A 23,652-nucleotide genomic window follows, 5' to 3' on the forward strand; every position below is an offset into this window, starting at 1 on the left:
ACTGTGCCGGAAACCAGCAGCCCGCCATTTGCTCAGACGCCTGGGGTTAGTCCCCGTGTCACCTGGTCCCTCGCACCTTTACCCCAAGTTCCGATCACTCCAGGCCCGGCCACTCACTTACGCTTCAGCAACGCAGAGCATTTCTGCTTACAGAGTGGGCCCTGCCCCTTAGGACGCGATGACCCCTCTTGGAAATGGCTGTTTGCTGACAAGGGGGTCAGTCAATCAGTCTGGTGAACATCTCAGCCACCTTCGCCACCCAGGCCGAGTCCTACATGCCCACCTCCGGGCTGCCAAGGCGCCTGGGGAGCACTTCCGTTCTACTCCAATCATGTAATTTTGCACAGCTACCTGCCCCCTAGACGGTGAACTTTGTATCTCTGGGCGCCAAGCACCAGGACTCTAGTGCCATGAGTACATGGCACAATGTGAAACCAATTAAAACATTTCTAAGGCACTAGGAAATTTAAGCATTTGGGTAGGACCATCTCCTAATATTTCTCATGCAGGTTTTGCTATTTAGAAATTAAAACTGCACATGGATGATAAAGTGTTTAAGGTGTAGCAAGAGGCAGGGTGAATACAACAAACAGGTGAACCCACGTTTTGTCTTAGCCACGCGGCCTCATAGGCCGGGAGCGCTTAACATAGATGCTGGAAATTCCTTCTCCTCCGCGGCCTGTCATGGCCACACGCTGAACCTGTGCCCCTGGGAGAGGGCCCCTCGGACTGCACAGGAGCTGAGACACTCCTGCAAAGACAATTTCTGAAATGTTTGGGGCTTTTTCCCTCGGGGGATCCATGAGACAATTTCAAAGGGAAAATCTGGAGTCTCTCCTTGCCACGGCTGTGAGAGACAGAATTCTAAAAGCCCGATTCAGAGGCCCTCTGGGAGGGGTGACACCAGCTGGCTGTGTTTAATTTTCCTTGGCTTTGAAGCCTCAGAAGGCACAGCACGATGTGGGAAGCAAACGTTTTCTCTGGTGGACAAGGCCCTGTGTGGTGAATGCATGTATTGGTGTCGCTCTAGCTTAGATTTTAACGCTCTCACACCAACAAGGAAAGGGCCCAGGGAGAGAGACGGGCCCCGCCCTGACCGGAGAATGCTCAAATCAAATGGTTTTATTCTCCAAACCGTGAAGGAGACGTCAGCTCTTTTCAGGCAGATTTCCGGTTTAAACTCAATTCTTCTCCGCAGGCATCTCTAAGGGTAGGATGCGCTACAAGCTTGGCAAGGAATGGGCACCAGTGTTGGCTGGAGCTGGGTCTGGACCCCGGCCTCACCCCACGTGAGCACTGCACACAGGGGGGCAGGACAGGATAACCAGGGCTCTGGAGGGTTCTGGTGGGGAGAGGCTAGGGCCGAGTCCTGTGTGTGCTGGTTACTAGTGTTTCCATTACAAACAGCTTTCGCCATGACAGCCTTGCATCAAGGACAGCAAGCTGGGAGCCACCCCTAACTTCCTGGGAGCACTGAGGGAATGTACATTTCACAAAGCGGTAGCATCCCTGTTGAGCCAATCCCCGGAAGGTGCTGCCTAGAAGAGTCTGTCTCCTGAGCCAAGATGAGGGATAAACTCTGCTGGCTCGGAGCAGGGGCCATCTTCCCTGCCATCGCCGCTGGGCACCCACTGGGCCCACGCCACCCGGGGTGCATTTCCCTTTCTGAAGAAGGAACACTTGTCTCTATCAACGGCCAATAGACCAGTCATTCAACTGCGGAAGCTTGAAGGAAAGACGGCCCGATGTTTTGTTTTGTTTTGTTTTCTTTTCGGCTGCTACACGTGGCATGAGGGATCTTAGTTCCCCGACCAGGGATCAAACCTGGGAAGCAGGGAGTCTTAACCACTGGGAAGGGAAGCCAGGGAAGTCCCAAGATGACCCGATGAAAGCTGACTTTTAGATGCCTCAGGGAAGGATTTAAGGTTCTAAAAGCAGCCCAGCTAAACGTCTCGGGCTCTGAACTGCCCGAGTTAGAATGACTCAGTGTGAGACACGGGACCCTGGTTCACAACCTGCTTCACTTCCTCGTCTGGAAAATAAAGATGATAAGAGAACCTATGGAATAGTTTTGGTTTTTGTTCGAATGATTCTATGTGAAAAATGCATAAAACGTTCTTAGAAAGTCACTGGCAGGTCACGCGTGCTCTGTAAATATCGGCTGAACTACTTCTTACTCCCCAGAGATAGTGTGCTCTCCATTTGGTCTGCAAGGGAGACACACTCTCCTGGGATACTAGGAGGGCTGAGCGGCTGTCCCCTTCTGAGAGGCCCTGGAATCTCTAACCTCAGTGATGGTACCAGGCTGGCAATGCCTTGGAACCGTCAACACGGCTCAGAGGGATTACGAAGTGATGAACAGGGACAGATGACTTAGCAACGTGATGTACTGATGGAAGGGGCCCCCAGAGAACTGAGACGCTGGTGAAACTGAGGCAGAGAGAGAGGTGGCAAGGCCCTCAGAGTGTCCAAGGGTTGCAAAGAAACCCACGTAAGGGTTCTTTTGCTGACCCTGGACCAGGAGCTGTTCGGGATGCAGTGCTGAAGGAGCCAGGCAGGGATCCTGGCTTCCCCGGGGCTTCTCAGACGTTTTCAGGATAATCCAAGGGCTAGTTAAGCACTTTCAGATCTCCCGCCTGGAAGAGGACCGGGGTCATCTCTTGCAAAGAAGGAACCCCAGATGACTCATCACTCTGCGACGAGTTGTTCCACAATCCCAAGACGCCAACAGCTTCCGTCAGAAGCTTCCTTGTTTGAAGCAGCGTTGGAGAATTAAGCGACACAGCAAACCATACGTGGTGTGACATGAGCACGGTGCACAGCAAAAGCAATTATCTCCCGAAACTCCCATTCTGTTCGGTGCTAATAGTCCTGAATGACACTGACTGACCTGCAACCCACCAGAATGAAGCTGTAGTTTTAGATCTGCATTCATGGGTTACAAAAGGCAATACTCAATTCACGGTGTGAAACCACCCTCTCGTTACACCATGATTACACCTCAACTGGTACCCAGTTGGCTTAGAAGACGCAAGAAGACTGTGCTAATAGAACTGCAGGCTCCTGCCCGTGCATTTCGGGCTACGTGGACTTACTTGTTAAGGATTTTCCCTCTCTTTGCACTTGAAAAATTCTCCAGCTGCAAGGACTCTTGAGTGAGGAAAGCGACAGCCAGGTGAAAATAGTTGTTCCACAGCTGAAACCAAAAAGGGGAGATGCTAAGGTGCCGAACCGATTAATACAGGATCTCAGAAACGCTCCGAGACGTTTAGAATAGCATTTGCCCAGCACACACTTCTGAAAGGTTTGAAAGCCGCACTCTCTACATACACATTGCTAATCAGCCACCCACGGTGTGGTTCAGGGCTGAGCATGGGCTCTGACAGGGCATGCAGTCAGGTCCCAGCTCAGCCACTTACTCAGGCAGGCACTCTAACCTCTCTGTGCCTCGGTTTCCTCAGGTAAAGTGGGAATTTCAACAGTACCTACCTGATAGGACTGCTAAAGGACGGAGGGAGTAAAGACATGCAGTGCCCATCCAGTGGTGCCGGGAGCATGGTAAGCACGTAATAAATATTAGCTGTTATTAATACTGTATTATGGAGCCCCTTACCTCATAGTACACAGCAAGTCCCCTACATATGAAGGAGTTCCGAGAGTGCGTTCGTAAGTCCAACTTGGTCGTAAGTCCAACAAAGTCAGCCTAGGTACCCAACTAACACAACCAGCTATATACCACTGCTTTTACACTTGCTTCCGGACGTCCTGGGCTTGAAATAAAGATACGGTACTACTGTACTCTATACAGTACTGTAAAGTACACAACCGATTGTAGAGGATACACGCAAGGGACAATGTACGCCAGACGCGTGAACTAACGTACGTGATTGGACATGCGAATGCACATTTGCATTTTTGAAAGTTCACAACGTGAAGGTTCGTAGGTAGGGGACTTACTGTATAGAGTTATATAATTGATCATTTTTGTGAGACTAAAAATATATACACACTAGAAAATTGAGGAAAACGTAAAAAGATCCAACATTTCATATTTCAAGGACTTACAGACTGTACGTGGCTTAAATGACAATTTACTATAAAATCATTTTGTCCTCGTAAAGCTCTTCACTGGAAGCTCTGTGTATCTGGACACAGTATCCCATAAAAGTGTTCTTCAACAAGAAGTGTTATGATGGGTAGATTCCTGAAGTCATGAAACGAAGACCCCCTGATTAGGTCAATGTTTAAGACCAGCTGAAGAAGATTTACATGAAGGATGAATGCTTGGATCATGAATGGGGGCTTTTCGCTTGAACTCAATACATGACACGGGCACACCCCTCACTGCCCAGGGGAGAAACCTGGGACTTATGCTGGGCTTTGTCCCTCACAGCATCCCACCGTTTCAATCAGCAAGTCCTTCTGCTTCCCCTTATAAATCCCTCCCAGGCCCACCCACTTTGTCTCAGGGCTGGGGTATCACCCACCCCAGGTCAGCATCATCCCTCACAGACCAGAACCTCCTGCTTCCTGTTTCCTGTCCTCGCCTCGTCCCACAGGGCAGCCAGAGGGAACTGACACTAATCTGAGGGGCCACACCCCAGCTCAAACCTCTTCAGGAACTTCCCACACGTTTCCAGTCAGAACAGAGTTTGAAGGGGAGTCCCGCTGCCTGGTTCCCTCTGCTTCTGCCTTGCAGCAGCCTTCCCATCCACACTCTGCACCCTTGTCTTCCCGTCAGATCCTCGAGCTGATGCTCTCCCCACCCCTGGGCCTTTGCAGATGCCGGGTCCACCCCCCTTTCCTCCCTCACCGGGTCTTAGCATACCAGGACCAGGTGTGTTCTGCCGTCTCCACGCCCTCGAGCACCTTGGTCTGTCCCTACAGTCCTGCCCTAATCCTCCTCCCTTTACACTCCACGATACACAGGGTGGGGGCAGGATTCCAGTTCTGGGGCAGAGCCTGGCTCAAAGTAAGTGATTCATCAGGAATAATCAATATTTGAGGGACGAACCCCTGGGGATTTCTCAAATGCAAATGGAAACTCTATGGACACTTCCTCCAGGTTGCTTCCATCTGCATCCTCTCTCAGAGGGCGGCACCCGAGGGTGGGGGAGCGCAGGTGAGAGATAAGCGGGGACACCCTCCCCCTCCCCCCCAGGAACTGCAGCAAGGGGCTCGGAGACTGGCCATCACAGATACTCCTCGGCGGACCATTCCTGTACCACAGGATATTCCGGGGAACTGTCACCTGCTCTCAGTGGGAAAGAGCTGGACAGAGTTGCCATCACATGTCCAAGCTCCAAGGTGCCTTCAGTGATCTTAGGAAGAAATTTGTGGGTATTGGTTTTCTTATTTACAAAACAGGGATAATATTCATTGCATCAAATGAGATGGTTACACAGAGTTACGTAAAAACAAGGTGTTAACAGTAATGACTCTGTTTTCAGCGACCAGGGAAATAAGAGGAAACTTCCCAGCATGGATGTAGCTAAGAGTGCAGTGGGCTTCATTTATCCGGTGCTCCTCAGGAACTGGCATTTCTTCAGGAACAGAGCAGCTCATGCCCAGGTAAGGGCTGGTCTTCCCATTTCACAGATGAGGTTCAGAGACTTGCTCCAAACCACACAAAAAAAACACGTAAAGCAGAACAAGGGTCTCCAGCGGGCCATCCTGGACCTCACAGGCCACACTCTTTCCTGCCCACAAACGCACTTTCTCTTTTAGGCCTTTTTCTAATAAAAGGGGTGACTCAGATCAATAAAGTACAAGTCGCTTCCTTTGTTTTTGGAACGAACACCTCCCTGCTATTGCCACCCATCTCCCAGCAGCGCCCTCCTCTCACAGCACTGGCAGGGGTCCCTGGCCACGTCTGGGTGAGGGGCACCACTAGAGCAGGACCCAGAACGTATTTTAATGTATACCTGCTGCCCATAAAAACAACATCGACAAAGATATGAATGTGTCTTTTTAAATGCCAGTTTCACTAACTCTATATTCCTTCTCTTCACTCACACAGCGGCCAGGACGACAGCTGAGCCGCAAGTCTCCTGAAAACCCTGCCCTGGGAGATATTTAGGGGAACTGCGTAGTCCAACGCCCTGAAGAAGGAGGTTCCCTCGTGGCCCACGTGCCTGGCGACTCAGTTTCCACCTGTAGAGCAAGACTGGGACCCACAGGAGAATTTTACATCCTTAGGAATGAGGAGGCTGCCTATCGTGCACCTCAAAAATCCCCTGGCCATTGTCAGAGCCTGAACAGGACGAGGGGGCCCCCCAGGAGTTGGGAGCATCTGGCATGGGGGGCAGGGGTCATGACTTCTGTGATGCTCCTCCCAAGGGTGCAGCCTGGGTCTAAGCACTGGGGAACCTGAGGCAACCCAAGTGCAGGGCCGTCTGCAAACCCAGACCCGGGCTCTGCAAGAGTGCCGAGGACAGAACAGCCAGGAAGGAGTGAGCAACTGTTGTAGCCTGAAGGAGACGAAAGACACACAGAAACTGAACGCATCGGGGGAGGGAGGGATGAACAGGAGGAGGACGAGGATTTTTAGGGCAATGGAACTGGATGCAAGTCATTCTCCATTTGTCCAAACCCACAGAGTGGACAAAACGTCTACAGTGTACTGTAATGTAAAGTAAGGACTCGGTGATTACGATGCGTGAGGGTAGGTCCATCAGTTGTAACAATGTACCATCTGGTGGGGGATGTTGATAGTGGGGTAGCTTCGTGTGCAGGAGGCGGGGGTCTATGGGAAATCTCTTCACCTCTCTCTCAATTTTGCTGTGAACTTGAAACTGTCATTAATAAAGTCTTTAAAAAATCACATAAAAGTACAAACATTAAAAAAAACAAACCCTGTAAGCTACGCATGATTTCAGATGTGACAACTAACGGCATTTGTGATGCTGACCTCTGAAGGATGGGATTGGGACGACTGAACTTGAATGTGGTCTGAGGACTGGTTAGGGGTGATGAGAATATAAGTTTCCTTTGGTATTCTTACTCTAGTTAGGCAGGGGACAGTCTCTGTTTGTATGAAATATATACTACGGATCTGGGGAGGTGACAGGGTGTCAGGCTGGCAGCTCACTAGGATAAGGTTAAGAAAAAAAGTTCTTCGTACCATACTTGCTGGAAATGAGAAGCAGACTGAGGAGGGACAGAGGGAAGCAGTAGCAGCCCACAGGGATGACTAGTTAAAGGAGAAGGAAGTGTCAGGAGAGAGAACTGTGCAGGGAATGTTAGAACATAAAAATGCACCTTGTGGGAGCGGCCGCTGCCTGGACCACACGCTGAAGGCGGCCTCGGCCACATGGCACCCAAGCCTCCCCCTGGGGGTGGGAGGGTGGGAGCCCCCCAAAGTGGAACAATCAGATGCACTTCACACTTGCCAAGGGACAAAGGCCAAAAGGGCTCATTGCAGCCAAGGTGTTGGGGTTGAAGGGAGCGTCCAGAGGACCGTATGCAAGAAACAATGCGCAAGCTCAGCGATAACCAGTAAGCCCACACCCACCGCAGTCACACCTGAAACACACAGCCATCTCACGTGACAGGCACGGCCTACACGGATAAAAGAAAACCTAATGAAGGACACAGAAAAAGGCCTAAATATTCCTGTGTGGGATGGGAAAAAATAAATACTGCCACGTATTCCCCGAAATGCTGTTACATTTCCCCTACAATTATTTATGAATTCAACAGAATTCTAGTTAAAATGTAGACAGCATTTTTAAGAAGTTTAACAAGGTGATTTTGAATTTCACACAGAAGAGGAAATGAGCAGAAAGAGTCAAGATAATTTTGCAATAACACACTAACGGGGAAGTCCTGGTTATACTAGCTGGGTATAAAACCCATAGGTGATAACACAGAAAACAGAACTGTACCCACATGCATTTGTAATTAAGAGTTTCCTCAGTGGCAGTTCAAATCACTGGGAAAGAAGAAACTATTTATAATGTGAAATAAAATTCATACGTTATTTAAACATAAAAATTCTTCTCTGCCCTTTGGACACCTTTCTCCCCTCACTGTGCATTGTATATCTCTATTAGGCATTGACCAAACCTCCCCCATCAGCAGAAAATAGCTGCTCAACCATAAAGAGAAACATTCTCCTCGCATCAACAAGACAACTCCTTAAAAGACAACATCCCTTCTTGACCTTGTAAGGGGTCACATGACCCAAGTGGATGACTTAGATCTGGATTATGTAAACTGTCAATAATATGTCATTTGATGTACCACCCTCTGTCTCAAAAAAACTTATATAAGTGTGTCTTGATTTCTAACTGACAGAACAGTTCTCAGAGCTTTCTGAGATGTTCTTCCTGGGTTATAATCCTCAAATTCAGCTTGAATTAAATTTTCCAATTCTTAGACTGACTAATTTTTTGTCGACAATAAAATAATGTGGGAAAAAGTGAAGTTAAACTCTGACCCCTAACACTAAGTATAGAAAATGCAGATGCATATAAAGAACAAGGACCAACTGTATAGCACAGAGATCTATATTCAATGTCTCGTAATAACCTATAATGGAAAAGAATCTGAAAAAGAATATAGATATACATATTTTATGTATATATATATATGTGTATCTGAATCACTTTGCTGTACACTTAAAGCGAACACAACTGTAAATCAACTATACTTCAATTTTTCAAAAATCATTAAAAAAAGAAATCACAGATGGATTAATCATTGGAAAGTTAAAAAAAAGCAGAACTATAAAGGTATTATCAGAGACTATCTACATAAAGAATAGTTAAATTTATAATCAAAGATGGATTTGCCAAGCAAAACATAAAACCCCAAAGCCATAAAAGAACTGACACATTTAACTACAGAAAAATCAAATATTTCTATACAATAAACCTAAACCCATGACTAGGCTATATCAAGAATTCCAACTTACAAAAAAGTATGACAGATAGCCCAAGAGAACAGCGAGCAGAGGAGATGATCAGACAGTTCACACTAGAAATCCTCACAGCCAGTTAGTACTCCCAACCCAACTAGCAATCAGAGAAATACCAATAAAAACAAGAGTCAACAATTTTAAAGAAACTGGTATGGGAGAAGACTCTAGACGATGACTGCTCTCAGAGAAGGCTGGTGAGATTGCAAATTGCTAGAGCGTTTTAGGTCGGTAATTTATTAGTGTCCATGGAGCTTAAAATATCTTACCAGTCAAGCCTGGCAATTATGCTTCCAGGAACCTGTTCTATAGCAATGCAGCACTGAGATGCGTGTGTCACACTGTTCATGGCGGCACTGCTTGGAAATGGGAGAAACTGAAAATAGCCTGCAGGCTATCAGTGCAGGAATGCCTGCACCGATGTTGGTAACGTTTATGTTGTGGAATATGATAGAAGTGAAAACCACGGCTGGCACGACCCAATTCACGTTCAAAACCAAAAGAAAGCAGGTCTATATATACAATGGAATATTACTCAGCCATAAAAAGAAACGAAATTGAGCTATTTGTAATGAGGTGGATAGACCTAGAGTCTGTCATACAGAGTGAAGTAAGTCAGAAAGAGAGAGACAAATACCGTATGCTAACACATATATATGGAATTTAAGAAAAAAAATGTCATGAAAAACCTAGGGGTGAAACAGGAATAAAGACACAGACTTACTAGAGAATGGACTTGAGGCTATGGGGAGGGGGAAGGGTAAATGGTGACAAAGCGAGAGAGAGGCATGGACATATATACACTACCAAACATAAGGTAGATAGCTAGTGGGAAGCAGCAGCATAGCACAGGGAGATCAGCTCGGTGCTTTGTGACCGCCTGGAGGGGTGGGATAGGGAGGGTGGGAGGGAGGGAGACGCAAGAGGGAGGGGATACGGAGACATATGTATATGTATAGCTGATTCACTTTGTTATAAAGCAGAAACTAACACACCATTGTAAAGCAATTATACTCCAATAAAGATGTTAAAATGAAAAAAAAAAAAAAAGAAAGCAGGTCTAGGTCCAGATACAGCTGACTCTTGAACAACTCGAGTTTGAACTACTCGGGTCCACTCACAGGTGGATATTTTCCAGTAGTAACTACTACAGTACTACATAGTGGTTGGTCGAATTATACTCAGATTAATCACCTTCCACCCCGCCCTCCCACATTGCTTAAGGGTCAATTGTAAATGCTTAAAGAAGCCTCAAGGAGAACACACAACAATTATTTAAAAAGTTACCCGGCAGAGGGAGAAAAGGGTGAAAGGGTGGTAAGGGGCCTTTCATATTTTATTCGACGTGTGGATTTACACTGCGTAAATATTTTACATGCATGTATCTGTGCATTAGGACGTGTGAAAACAAACATTAAGCAGAGAAAATAATAAAACATTTAAAATTGTGAAAAATAGTAAGTAACATTTCCAAATACACAGTACCTGATGTACTACTAGGTACTTAAATGACGATAGAACATTTTTAATTTAAAAAAATGATACAAGAAATAGGGCCTAGGCATTTAAGAACTTAATCTAATAAACCGAGTAGCACATTAGCTCTACATTTTCTGAAGACCATGCAAAAGGGAAGGTAGATGGTTGTCTAATTTTTGTTCTCTGGTAACTCAGTTTTGAGCCAGACCACCCTCTGGGTATACATAAATTCTTCAGGTTCCTTCTCAGTGAAAAATCCCACCCAGGAAACTAACCTGTTTGCATTTGGATGCTTTTATTTGCAAACTTTAGTAAATGAAACTACATAATGGCAAAATCATGATTAGCAGAAATATATCCGAAGTCCAGTAGAAATGAGAGTCACAAATAGTAGATGCATAGTAAGAAATCATGCCAGGGAAAAACCAATCCTTTTTACACACACACACACACACACACACACACACACACACACACACACGCACTCCACAAGCACTGGAGAAGTAGGGCCAACATGGAAGGATCAGCTGACCACAGCTGATCCTTCCATGCACTGGAGAAGCACTGGAGAAGTAGGGCCACATGGAAGGATCAGCTGACCACAGCCCAGGGGTGTTGCAGGGCTGGGACCTTTTGCCTGGTAAAGGCCAGTTGGGGCAGCACAAAGCCGGAAGAGAATATATCAGGGGAAAACCTACATCTACAAGCAAGCTGGGCTCAGTGATGCAGACCCACTTCTCCTCCTGGGCTGACCCTCATCACATTAGGATGGTCTGAGACTATCTCGGCAGCCTCACCAATTGAGATGTGGTGGCCTTCCTGCTCAGAGAGGCCCTACTTGTCACTCTGATTCAAGACTTTCACTCTGAAACAGCTCCATCTCCTTCCTCGCTAAACTGAGCAAATAGCCCAAAGGCATCATTTTCAATCCTCCGGTTCCAGTATCACACACTGTAAATTCCATTTCCACACCTTAAATGGGAAAACTTAAGTTCAAGGATTAGAAATATAAGATATGGGCTCAGACCAGCAATTTGTTTTAACATGATTTCTCAACAAAGGTCATGTCTACCTCTTCTCTTACCTGCAGCTCAAAGTTGGCTTGATCCAGAAATTTTTTGTTCAGCATATCTGCATACTGATTAATCGCTCGCAGAAAGACTCTGAAAGATTAAGAGAAAATTACATAATTACACACTTCTGCTCTGGCACCTTTGGAGGTTTGGCATTTCAACTAGCTACAATCCAAGACTGTCTGGCACGGGAACTCTCTAAGTCCTGTGAAAAGCTGTGAGGTTTTGCCAGTGAAAAGCCCAGAGAATTATATGCAGATGTTCTCCAAATTAATCAAGGAAACATGCAGAATAAAAGAAACAGACCAAAATAACAGAGCGTGAAAGTAACATATGAAAAATATCACTAAAAACCCTAATTTTTTTTAAAAAGAAAAGGTGCAAATTAAATATTTTTCTCAAGTCACAATGTATCAGTGTTACCAAATTGGTCTTTGCTTAGCTGGCTTTTTAAAGTGAAGCATTTGAAAGCACTATTACACACTGTCAGGCTTGGAATGGTTTGGCATGTCGACTGGAAAAAAATGCACAACCTAAAAGGTGAGAATTATGTTTTATTCGGCGGACAAAACTGAGGACTTAAGCCTAGGACACAGCATCTCAGATCGCTCTGAGGGACGACTCCAGAGAGGTGAGGGTGGGGCCAGGATTCACAGGAGTTTTTGCAACAAAGACCAGGTAGTCAGAACTTCAAAAGATTACTAAGAAATGGACAAATTCTTGGAAAGGTACAACTGTCCAAAACGGAACCAGGAAGAATTAGAAAATATAAACAGACCAATCACAAGTCATGAAATTGAAATTGATTAAAAATCTTCCAACAAATAAAAGTCAAGGATCAGTTGGCTTCACAGGTGAATTCTATCAAACATTTAGAGAAGAGCTAACACTCATCCTTCACAAATTCTTCCAAAAAATTGCAGAGGGAGGAGCACTCCCAAACTCATTCTATGAGGCCACCATCACCCTGATACCAAAAGTAGACAAAGATATCACAAAAAAAGAAAAGTACACAGACCAATATCACTGATGAATATAGACGTAAAAATCCTCAACAAAATTCTAGCAAACAAAATCCAATAACACATTAAAAGGATCATACACCATGATCAAGTGGGATTTATCCCAGGGATGCAAGGATTCTTCAATATATGCAAATCAATCAATGTGATATACCATATTAACAAATTAAAGAATAAAACCATATGATCATCTCAATAGATGCAGAAAAAGCTTCTGACAAAATTCAACACCCATTTATAATAAAAAAAACTCTCCAGAAAGTGGGCATAGAGGGAACCTATCTCAACATAATAAAGGCCATATATGATAAACCCACAGCAAACATCATTCTCAGTGGTGAAAAAGTGAAAGCATTTCTTCTAAGATCAGGAACAAGACAAGGGCGTCCACTCTTGCCACTATTATCCAACATAGTTTTGGAAGTCCTAGCCACAGCAATCAGAGAAGAAAAAGAAATAAAAGGAATACAAATTGGAAAAGAAGTAGCAAAACTGTCACTGTTTGCAGATGACGTGATTCTGTAACATAGAAAATCCTAAAGATGCCACCAGAAAACTACTAGAGCTAATCAAGGAATTTGGTAAAGTTGCAGGATACAAAACTAATGCACAGAAATCTCTTTCATTTCTATACACTAACAATGAAAGATCAGAAAGAGAAATTAAGGAAACAACCCCATTTACCATTGCAACAAAAAGAATACCTAGGAATAAACCTACCTAAGGAGGCAAAAGACCTGTACTCTGAATACTATATAACACTGACGAAAGAACTCAAAGATAACATAAATAGATGGAGAGATATACCATGTTCTTGGATTGGAAGAATCAATACTGTGAAAATGACTACACTACACAAAGCAATCTACAGATTCAATGCAATCCCTGCCAAACTACCAATGGCATTTTTCACAGAATTAGAACAAAAAATTTTGCAATTTGTATGGAAACACAAAAGACCCGAATAGACAAAGCAATCTTGAGAAAGGAAAACAGAGCTGGAGGAATCAGGTTCTCCAACTTCAGACTATACTACAAAGCTAGAATAATCAAGGCAGTATGGTGCTGGCACAAAATCAGAAATATAGATCAATGGTACAGGATAGAAAGCCCAGAGATAAACCCACACACCTATGGTCACCTTATCTTTGACAAAGGAGGCAAGAATGTACAATGGAGGAAAGACAGCCTCTTCAATAAGTGGTGCTGGGAAAACTGGACAGCTACATGTAAAAGAATGAAATTACAACACTCCCTAACACCATACACAAAAATAAAATGGATTAAAGACCTAAATGTAAGACCGGACACTACAAAACTCTTAGAGGAAAACATAGGAAAAACACTCTTTGACATAAATCACAGCAAGATCTTTTTTGAGCCACCTCCCAGAGTAATGAAAATAAAAACAAAAATAAACAAACAGAGATTGACCCTTTGTCAATTGCTTCATTTGCAAATATTTTCTCCCATTCTGAGGGCTGTCTTTTAGTCTTGTTTACATTTTCCTTTGCTGTGCAAAAAGCTTTTAAGTTTCACTAGGTCCCATATGTTTATTTTTGTTTTTATTTCCATTTCTCTAGGAGGTGGGTCAAAAAGGACCTTGCTAAAGCAGAAACTAACATACCACTGTAAAGCAATTATACTCCAATAAAGATGTTACAAAAAAAGTAAACAAATGGGACATAATGAAACTTAAAAGCTTTTGCACAGAAAAGGAAACCATAAACAAGACTAAAAGACAGCTCTCAGAATGGGAGAAAATATTTGCAAATGAAGCAACTGACAAAGGATTAATCTCCAAAATATACAAGCAGCTCAATATCAAGAAAACAAACAACCCAATCAAAGAGTGGGTGGAAGACCTAAATAGACATTTCTCCAAAGAAGACAGGTGGCCAAGAGGCACATGAAAAGATGCTCAACATCACTAATTATTAGAGAAATGCACGTCAATACTACAATGAGGTATCACCTCACACCAGTCAGAATGGCCAACATCAAAAAATCTACAAACAATAAATACTGGAGAGGGTGTGGAGAAAAGGGAACCCTCTTGCACTGTTGGTGGGAATGTAAATTGATACAGCCACTATGGAGAACAGTATGAAGTTTCCTTACAAAACTAAAAAGAGAACTACCATATGACCCAGCAATCCCACTACTGGGCATATACCCTGAGAAAACCCTAATTCAAAAAGACACATGTACCCCAGTGTTCACTGCAGCTCTATTTACAATAGTCAGGACATGGAAACAACCTAAATGTCCATCGACAGATGAATGGATAAAGAAGATGTGGTACATATACACAATGGAATATTACTCAGCCATAAAAAGGAATGAAATTGGGTCATTTGTAGAGATGTGGATGGACCTAGAGTCTGTGATACAGAGTGAAGTAAGTCAGAAAGAGAAAAAAAATATCATATACTAAAGCATATATGTGGAATCTAGAAAAATGGTACAGATGAACCTATTTGCAGGGCAGGAATAGAGATGCAGATCTAGAGAACGGACATGTGGACACGGAGTGGGGCGAAGGGGAGGGTGGGATGAATTGGGAGATTAAGACTGACATATATACACGACCATGTGTAAAATAGATAGCTAGTGGGAACCTGCTGCATAGCACAGGGAGCTCAGCTCGGTGCTCTGTGATGACCTAGATGGGTGGGATGGAGGAGGCGGTGGGAGGGAGGTCCAAGAGGGAGGGGATATATGTATACATACAGCTGATTCACTTCCTTGTACAACGGAAACTAACACAACACTGTAAAGCAACTATACTCCAGTTAAAAAAAAAAAAAAGAAAGAAAGAAAAAGAAAATCAGATATCTCAAGTTAAGGAATTTAGTGTTTTTCATAAATGGGAAGATGTAAGAGTCTGGGCTCACTGAAATCGTTCCTTTGATGTGCACCTCAGCTCTCTGGGGCCAGTATCCTGTGCTTTCTCGTCCTGAGTTCACTCTGGGCTCACCACAGGGGTGGCTATAATGTGATGGCTTGCTGGCTGCAATATCCTTTGTTTACTGATATGGCAGGGGGCATTTTTTTTTTTTTTATCGATAGGTGAAATATCATCAAGCTTGGACGTATGGCTTACTTCAGTATCATTTGTCCTATACGCCAAATGCTAATTTTAGTCACTGTTTACTTGTTTAAATAAAATGAAAAAGCTTTAGCAGATATGAGAGTAACCTGACAAGAGTTTTAGAAGGAATTTTAATTCACTGATTCACTGATAAGGCACCATGTTAAGAACACAGGACAAAATATCACAGCCTTCCATACCCTGACCTTTCCTTTCCTGTGATGGGATGTATTCTACAGCTCAGGGCTGTCACAAATGACTCCAGAGTACTAAGTGTTTCACAAGGTTGTTTGTTCAGTAATTTGTTTTATTACTCTGCAGAGTGTTTACAACAACAGAGCTCAGTCCTGATACTTCTTTTCAAATGACCCTTCTCCCTTTGCACAAAGGCAGGACGCCAGAGGGATGAGCATTAGGTCGCAGATAATAAACTTCATTACACTTCCTCTGTTTAGACAGCAGGAAGCAGCCAGAGTGTAAGAGAAATCTAGGTTACTTACTAGGAAGTGGTGCTCTCTGACGACAGGATCTCTTTAGCTATGCATGCCTGGAGAAGCTCCCCAGTCCTGACAGTCCCAGAGCCACTAAAGGCCAGTTAGCCTGGGAGGAGGGAGAGGGGGAAGGTCCACCTGGGGCTTTAAGGAGGTCTCCATCACCACCTCCCACCATCACCTCCTGTCCAACACCCGCTATCATGCAGCTTTCTCTGGCATAGCTCAAAGAAAGAGGATTTGCAGACATCATTTCATTAAGAGACCTATCAGGGATCCAGGACCAAAACGAGCGTGACAAATGACCTGTGCCGGAGTTTGCTGTCTTAGTGGCTGAAGAAAACCATAGCTGGAGTTATCTGAATTCTTCCCTGAGGATGTTAAGACATAACCAGAAAGGAGGAATCGGTGCTGTAAGTGACTATTAAAGGAGGGGCATGGGCGCGCTGGCTTGTCCACTAACCAGGAGCACGGAGTGGGCAGCAGCATATCCATCAGCCATAGGGTGGCCAGATTCTGCCACTATAAGATGCCTAGTTAAACTGGAAAAATAGCTCTTCTGGCTGAGTTTCGTAATTTATTGAAAAAAAAAGCTGAATACAGGGCATTGAGGGCATCCTGACAAATTAATCCAGCACCAGGACAAACTCACTAGATCCAGGACACGCCTCCTATATACAGGTCACCTGGCAACCCTAATCAGCCCTCCAGTCTTGGGCTGAGGTTGCCCGTGTCATGTTCGGTCCTCAGAAGTACGGGATGCATGGCTCAAGAGAAGATGCTGTACCCGGCCCATGTGACCCTTGGCAATTGTGTTCCGTAGCACCTGGGGAGGTGCGCTGCGCTGACCCCAGCAACCGGAGGAACGCCCCAAGTGTCAGTGGAGTAAAACAACTTCCTGTCATGGGGCGGAGAGGGGCTGTCAGACAGCACAAAACCACCAGGCTTCCAGCCGGGGACATTTTCTTTTTCCCCTTAACTTTTCCTTCAGCTTCAGGAATTGGCCGTTCACTGGCGCAGCCCAGAGTCCTTATGAGCTTTAAGGAAGCCACTCTCTTCAGCCCTCTATGACAATAACGACAAGTTCACTTGGACATGCATTATTATTACGGGCTAATTATTGTGCCTCAAGATAGCACCCAAACAGCTGCAAGATGCTACTTCTAATTAAGCTCTGGAACAATTTCAGCTAGTTAAATAAAGATATTGCTCAAAATGACTTTTTAAAAAAGATGCCATTCTGAAATAATATGAAGGCTGAGCAGAAACTTTTTAATGAACTGACAACTGAGAAGGGGCAATGCTGAGAGAGAGTCTATAATTTAGAGTCGCTATAAATTTTTTAAAAAGCCAGGACAAAAAAACAAACAACACAGAATACAAGTTGTAGGGGAAAAACTAAAGAGATGATCAAATAAAAACCATCATCAATGCTGCAACAGAGGTGCGCCACTCAGGCTACAGGTATCAAGGGCCACCTCACTTCTGCAGAGCCACCCAGGACACACATACATTCCATCCTACCTTTCACACTTGATAGGATTAAAATCTTAGCAACGTTCCAAGTCCACCTGAACACAAATCAATTAACTAGGCAAAAAGAAACATAAACAGAGGCTAACTTTTAGGTAAGAATATTTAATATCTGCTGTGATTCATGAGTTATTTCTAATAACCATCAAACTGCGGGAAATAAGTAAGAAAATCACATTAGAAACGTGTGCGTAACAATCTGCTTTCAGTCAAAGATTATGGGAAGCATCAGAGCTAAGTCAAGCGATGGGACAGCAGGGTGCCTTACTAGTCTGAAATGAAGGGTTTCAGCCCAGCTCAGCAGAGGGGAAGAGCAAGTCTTTTCTGTCGGGGAGCAATGAGAGGGAGGATGGGGTGCAAGTGGGCTCTGCTCTGCGTCCCTGGTGACCCTGTCCACGCTGGGCACCGCTGGAGTTGCACTCAAGGACAGAGAAGCCCTCCAGACTGTTCCCAAATGGTCCTGTTTATTCACCCGCGTGTCTGCAATGCCAAATTGGCATCCGGCACATCACATATGTTCACTATGTATTAGCCACAGGAAAGAATGAATGGATGAATATGGATGGATGGATGGATGGACGGATGGATGACGGATGGATGAGCTGGCCCAGGAGATCAAGCCCTGACCCACATCAGAGGGCTCAGGAGGCTAGAATATTTGGTAGTCCCCAGCTCTCCCTGGAGTCCTTGCATTCCAAGTAGATTTTCCACTGTGGGGTTCAGCTCTTTAGAGGTTCTTGATAACCGAACTTCTCATTAGGCATTTGGCATTTATGGCTGTGTACTGCTCCCCTCCACTTCTGGAGCTAGTTCCTTAATGGAGGGAACCTCGTCTTTTACACATCAGGATCCCCCAAAGCACATCTTACCACTGTGCATAGTTAGAGATGTTCTGATCTAAGGGAGCATCATGTTATAACTGCACTAACAGATGTCTCAGAGCCAGTGGTCTGTCCAGGAACTCCTACCACGCACACACCCACACCCACCCACCCCCCCACACACACACACTCAGAGCCTGCTCTAGAGGGGAGGGGGAATCCACCCTCTGGCAATCTGCATTGGTCTTTATTCTCTCCATCCAACATTACTGTACATAAATGTCAGGACCCAGTGAACAGAGGTCATACCTACTGTTCATAATGTTCCCAGCTCCCAAGAACACGAGAACGAGATGCTTGCAGTGAGGGGACCGAGAACACGGTGGGTAGAAGGCAGGGAGCAGTTGGGACAGGTGTTGCTTTGACTCTGCCAGAAAAGAGAGGGAGTGGAAGAGATGTGCACCAAGCAAGTCATGCCTCGTTCTGAGCCACGAGCATGGAGTAATTTCTAAAAATCGAAGCTAATGGTGTGAGAACTAAATGCCTTCATGGATGCTGTCCCACACGGTCAAAATGATTAAGAAAAAGGGCAAGCCAATATTTCACAGAGCTCTTTTCAATCATTTTTAATCCATGAAAGGATTTATTTATAATCTAAACATTTTAAAGGTAAAACCGAACACACAAAATAAATAATGTAGAGAGAGCCACAGGCAAATCCCCCGAAGATTCAGAAGCCCTAAGGTCTAGATGTACTGTCTGTAGACGTTCAAATTATTCAAGACCAGTGGCCGCACCTTTTCTTGTTAATGGCTCCATGGAAAGAACTCCATCTCACTCTGCTTGGTAACCGACTCCTTCCTGTGTCCAGAGAGTCAGTCATCACCTTCACCCCTCTCGTCACAACGTTACCCATTTTAAATAATCTGGGGGCCTGGTGACACAGAGATCACTCATTCCCAAAGCTCATACAATTAAAAACAAAGAAACAAAAAAGCCCAGGAAATTCTCCTTGACTTCCTTCTCTTCTACATGGACATTTAACTACAGCGAGCTGCCGCTGGAAACAAAATGCTGTGCTGTAATTCCTGACGGTGTCAAATACGAGTTTAATTGGCTCCACACACAGGCTTATCCAATTACAGTCTTAATCTAATTATTTCTATCAAATATTATCTATCTATCTACCTACCTATCTATCCATCCATCCATGTACCTATCCATCCATCTACCCATCTATCCATCCATCCATCTATCCATCTATCATCTGTCTACCTACCTACCTATCTATCTATCCATCTACCTAACCATCTATCTATTATCTATCTACCCATCCATATCTCTCTCTTTACATCCATGTAAACATTTGGCTAGAAGACCTTCAAAAGGTGCCCAAGTTTTGGAGATTCTCCTATTTTCAACCAATACATAAAGGTACTAAACTATGGGGCCTCAAACTATCTTGAACTTTAAATCTCAGGTTTTTTTTTTCCTTTACCTTTGAGATTAACGGTAAGGAAGATGTACCGCCACCTAATTCAAAGTCATTTGAACACTATGGCCTCGGCTGACACTTTACAAAATGCTAAGTAGCATCTGGTGAAAAGGGGACACAAGCCCCGTGACTCGACTTCTGCATGTGTTCGAGAGAAGGCTGGGTGAGGGGGAGCGAGGCTCTGAGGAGGCAGCTGCCGGTTTCCAAGTCTCCCAACCACAGGCGTTTTCCAGAAGCCATCCCCCGGCCTTGCCTCTCACCCACATCCCCACTGTATCCCTGCACAAAAGGGCCAAGGCTGCCTCGTGAGCTCCAGCAGGGGACCGTCCCCCAAAGCTACCTCTTGGAAAGCTGAGTGACCAAAAGAGCACAGTCCTAAATAATTATGTGTTAACTGAGAAGAAGGGAACTTAGAAAGTGGAACATAATCAGAAACCAATTTAACTCCTAGAAGCTCCTGGCACAATTACAGTCCCTAAAATGACTTTATTATGACAGGGCCACAGGCATTTCTGTATATCTGTTACCCAGTGTTTGCTGCCAATGCAAGTGGAAGATGAGAGGCCTTATTACTACAGAGAGAAATACATCTATCGAGAGATGCCCTGAGCTTCCAGTGCAAGGCAAAGCCCCATTTCTCAAATGGTGAAGCTGTGGGGCATCTCTTATTCCTTCTCTAAACTTCCTTTAAGCTGTATAATTAGATTGTACAGTTCAATATGAGGGCATTTAAATACCTCTGGCATTCACATAAGAGTCGCTCTGGGGGGAAAAAAGAAATCTGCATCTTTTAACAAAATGTTTTGCCCAAAGTGGTTAGACAAAAGGCAACAAATGCAGAGCGACACATCCTATCCCTGCAGAACAATAAGTCAAGGAATCGTGGCTGGAAATTTGCCTGAAAATGATTTTTCCACATCATTCAGGAATGCTGGGAAGGAGAGGCAACTTCAGGTGAAGTGATGAAAGAGGTGCAGAGGCTGTCACTTCAGTTCCAAGGGACGGATGCTTTCCTCCAGCTGATTGGTCTCCTGGCATCTCCCACAAGCAGCATGGCATCAAGTCAGTGTCTAAACAGCATCAGCCACTTCCCCTGGTGGGATCTTGGGTGAGGAACGAAGACCACGTGAGCACAGAGAAGTGACTTCTAGGAAAGACCCTGGTGTGTCTCGAGGTGAAGTGATGCACCCGCCCCCAGTCTCTGCAACTTGGGAAACAGTGGGAAGGCCAGTGTCATGAGAACTTTCTGGGAATGAGGCTGGAAGAGTTGGCTGGGGCCGTGAGAGGTTGGAGACACCAAGGTGCAGAATTTGCACCTCTGATGGTAGGCAATGGGGGCCCTGAGGACTTGAAAGCAGGGAAGAGGCCAGAAAGACAAAAGGGTCGGCCGCCCTTGTTTCCTGAATGCGTGAGATTTCCTCATTTCTTTTTCAAATCAATAAGGCTTCGACATCCATCAGACTCCTAACTAAAATGCAAATTGCTCTGAACCTTTCTGCTGGCCAGCTCTGGGAGATCCACAGATCTGGGAGAAGTGGGCTCAGTCCGCGAGGCCCAGGAATACAGAGAATTCCCAGGGAGAGTCTGCTCCAGACTAAGAAGGCCTCATCCCTGCTGGGGGTCTCCTGGAGCAGACATCTGTGGGCCCTGGTCTGCAGCTCTGACTCATGCTCAACACACTGGTGCTCTAGAGGCACAGTCCGTCTCCTGTCTCGGGTTCCGGCCAAAACAGTGCGTGTTGTGCATGAACCACTGTGGGCTGAAGGCGAGACATCCTGAAAGTGGCGGGACCGACCACCGCTCTCTGCCACTTGACCACCCGCCTAACCTTCTGCTGCTTTGCTGGTAAAGCATCTTCTGAGCACCCTGTGTGTTCCAGGCAGTGTTGTTACTTCACAGACATCACTGTGTGTGATGCTCACAGGTCTTGTGGGGTATGAATTACCTAATATTTTACAAATAAGGAAACGAAAGCTCAGAGGAGCAAAAGTCCATGTTCCTTACAGTAGGCTTAGATCAAGGTGACAACTGGTCACAATTATGCCACCTTCCTTAGGAGCGTCGGTCAGTGAGGTCAGCATGATACAAGTATAACCCTGCAACCGTGTTCCTTTTACAATGTATGGAGGAAAATTTCCAACATACGCAAAAGTAGACAGCAAAAGAGACCCCCGTACTCCTCACTCAGCTTCAACAATTACCACCTTCTGCTCCTGGTGGCTTCCACTCTCCCCCATCCTGCCCCCCTCCCACATTATTATTATTGTTGTTAGTTTTAAACAGACTGGATTCCTAAGGGCAGCTTTAGGTTCACAGCAAGATCGAATGCAATGTACAGAGCGTTCCCCATCCCCGCTGGCTCCTCCACGCCTGACATCCTGCACCAGGGCGGTACACGCATTCTAACTGATGGACTTACATCGACTCATCATCGTCACCCAAAGTGCAGAGCGCCATTAGGGCTCACTCCTGGGGTTGTACGTTCTACGGCTTTGGACAAATATACAAGAACACATTTCCACCATTACAGTATCATACAGAATAGTGTCACTGTGCTAAAAACCCTCTGCGCTCTGCCTGTCCACCCTCCCCCTCCCACTGGGCCCCTGCAAGCCACTGATCTTTACTGTCTCCATAGATGTGGTTTTTCCAGGATGTCATTTTGTTGAATCCTACAGTGTGTAGCCTTTTCATAGTGGTCCCTATTGTTTTTAGAAATGTTTTCTAATTTTTCCCAGGTTTAAGACCCTTAACATTTAAGGCACTTTACAGCAAAGACTTGAAACACATTCTCTTGTCAAACTCTTTTCTAACTCATCTGGGCAGCAAGTGCCTGCCGTACACAGAGTTCATGGGTCATCACGGCCTCCAGGCACATCCTGCGCCACAGCCCGGGCTAATGCTCAGGAAGCACCTCTGCCCCAACGGGCTGGAGGGTTTAGGGTGGGTCGCTCTATGGAAAATGGCTTTTCTGACGTCTCCATGTCTGTGATGCGGCAGTTGTCTCATGAACGGCATCAATTACTGTTATGAATAATACACACCCACCCCTGGCTTCTTCCCATGCTGCCTACAACTATTTCTCCCATCCTTCAAGGCAAGGTTCCCCACAGCCTAATTTTGTAAAAAAGATTTTTGATTTCTTTTTTAATAAAGGCTTTGAAAAATTGTGGTAAAGTACATGTAACACAAAATTGACCATCTTAACCATTTTTAAATGTACGCACGTTTCGGTGGCATTAAATACGTTCACCTTGTGGTGCAACGATCACCCCCATCCATTCCCAGAGCTCTTTTCATAAAACAGAAACTCTGTCCTGATTCAACAGTAACTCTCTACTCTCTCCAGCCCCTGGCCCCTGGCAACCACCCTTCTCCTTTCTGTCTCTAGGATTTTGATTACTCTAGGGACCTCATAGAAGTAGAATCCTACAATGTCTGTCATTTCGTGTCTGGCTTACTTAACTCAGCATAATGTCCTCAAGGTTCATCCATGTTGTAGCATGTGTCAGAACGTCCTTCCTATTAAAGGCTGAATAATATTCTATTGCATGGATAATACCACGTTTTATTTATCCACTCATCCATGGATGGGCACTTGGGTTGCTTCCACCTTTCGGCTACAGTGAAGAATGCTACTGTAAACATGGGTGAACAAATATCTCTTCAAGTCCCTGCTTTCAATTCTTTTGGGTCTATACCCAGAAGTGGAGTTGCTAGGTCA

At 45.0% G+C, this 23,652-nt stretch overlaps 1 protein-coding gene across 2 annotated transcripts in view; it reads right to left on the minus strand.

Annotated features, from left to right (window-relative positions):
• The window catches only part of DOCK1 (dedicator of cytokinesis 1), a 528,830-nt gene that overhangs the window by 105,773 nt on the left and 399,405 nt on the right, over positions 1 to 23,652 (minus strand). For both annotated transcript variants that reach the window (XM_082855005.1, XM_082855004.1), the window contains exons 30-31: positions 11,484 to 11,562; positions 3,096 to 3,196 (exon numbers count right to left, since the gene is read on the minus strand). In XM_082855005.1, the coding sequence (XP_082711131.1) occupies positions 3,096 to 3,196; positions 11,484 to 11,562 (180 nt within the window). The remainder of the gene's footprint in view (positions 1 to 3,095; positions 3,197 to 11,483; positions 11,563 to 23,652) is intronic.

Source organism: Leucopleurus acutus (assembly GCF_964270905.1).
Source record: "Leucopleurus acutus genome assembly, chromosome: 14".
Lineage (NCBI taxonomy): Eukaryota > Metazoa > Chordata > Mammalia > Artiodactyla > Delphinidae > Leucopleurus > Leucopleurus acutus.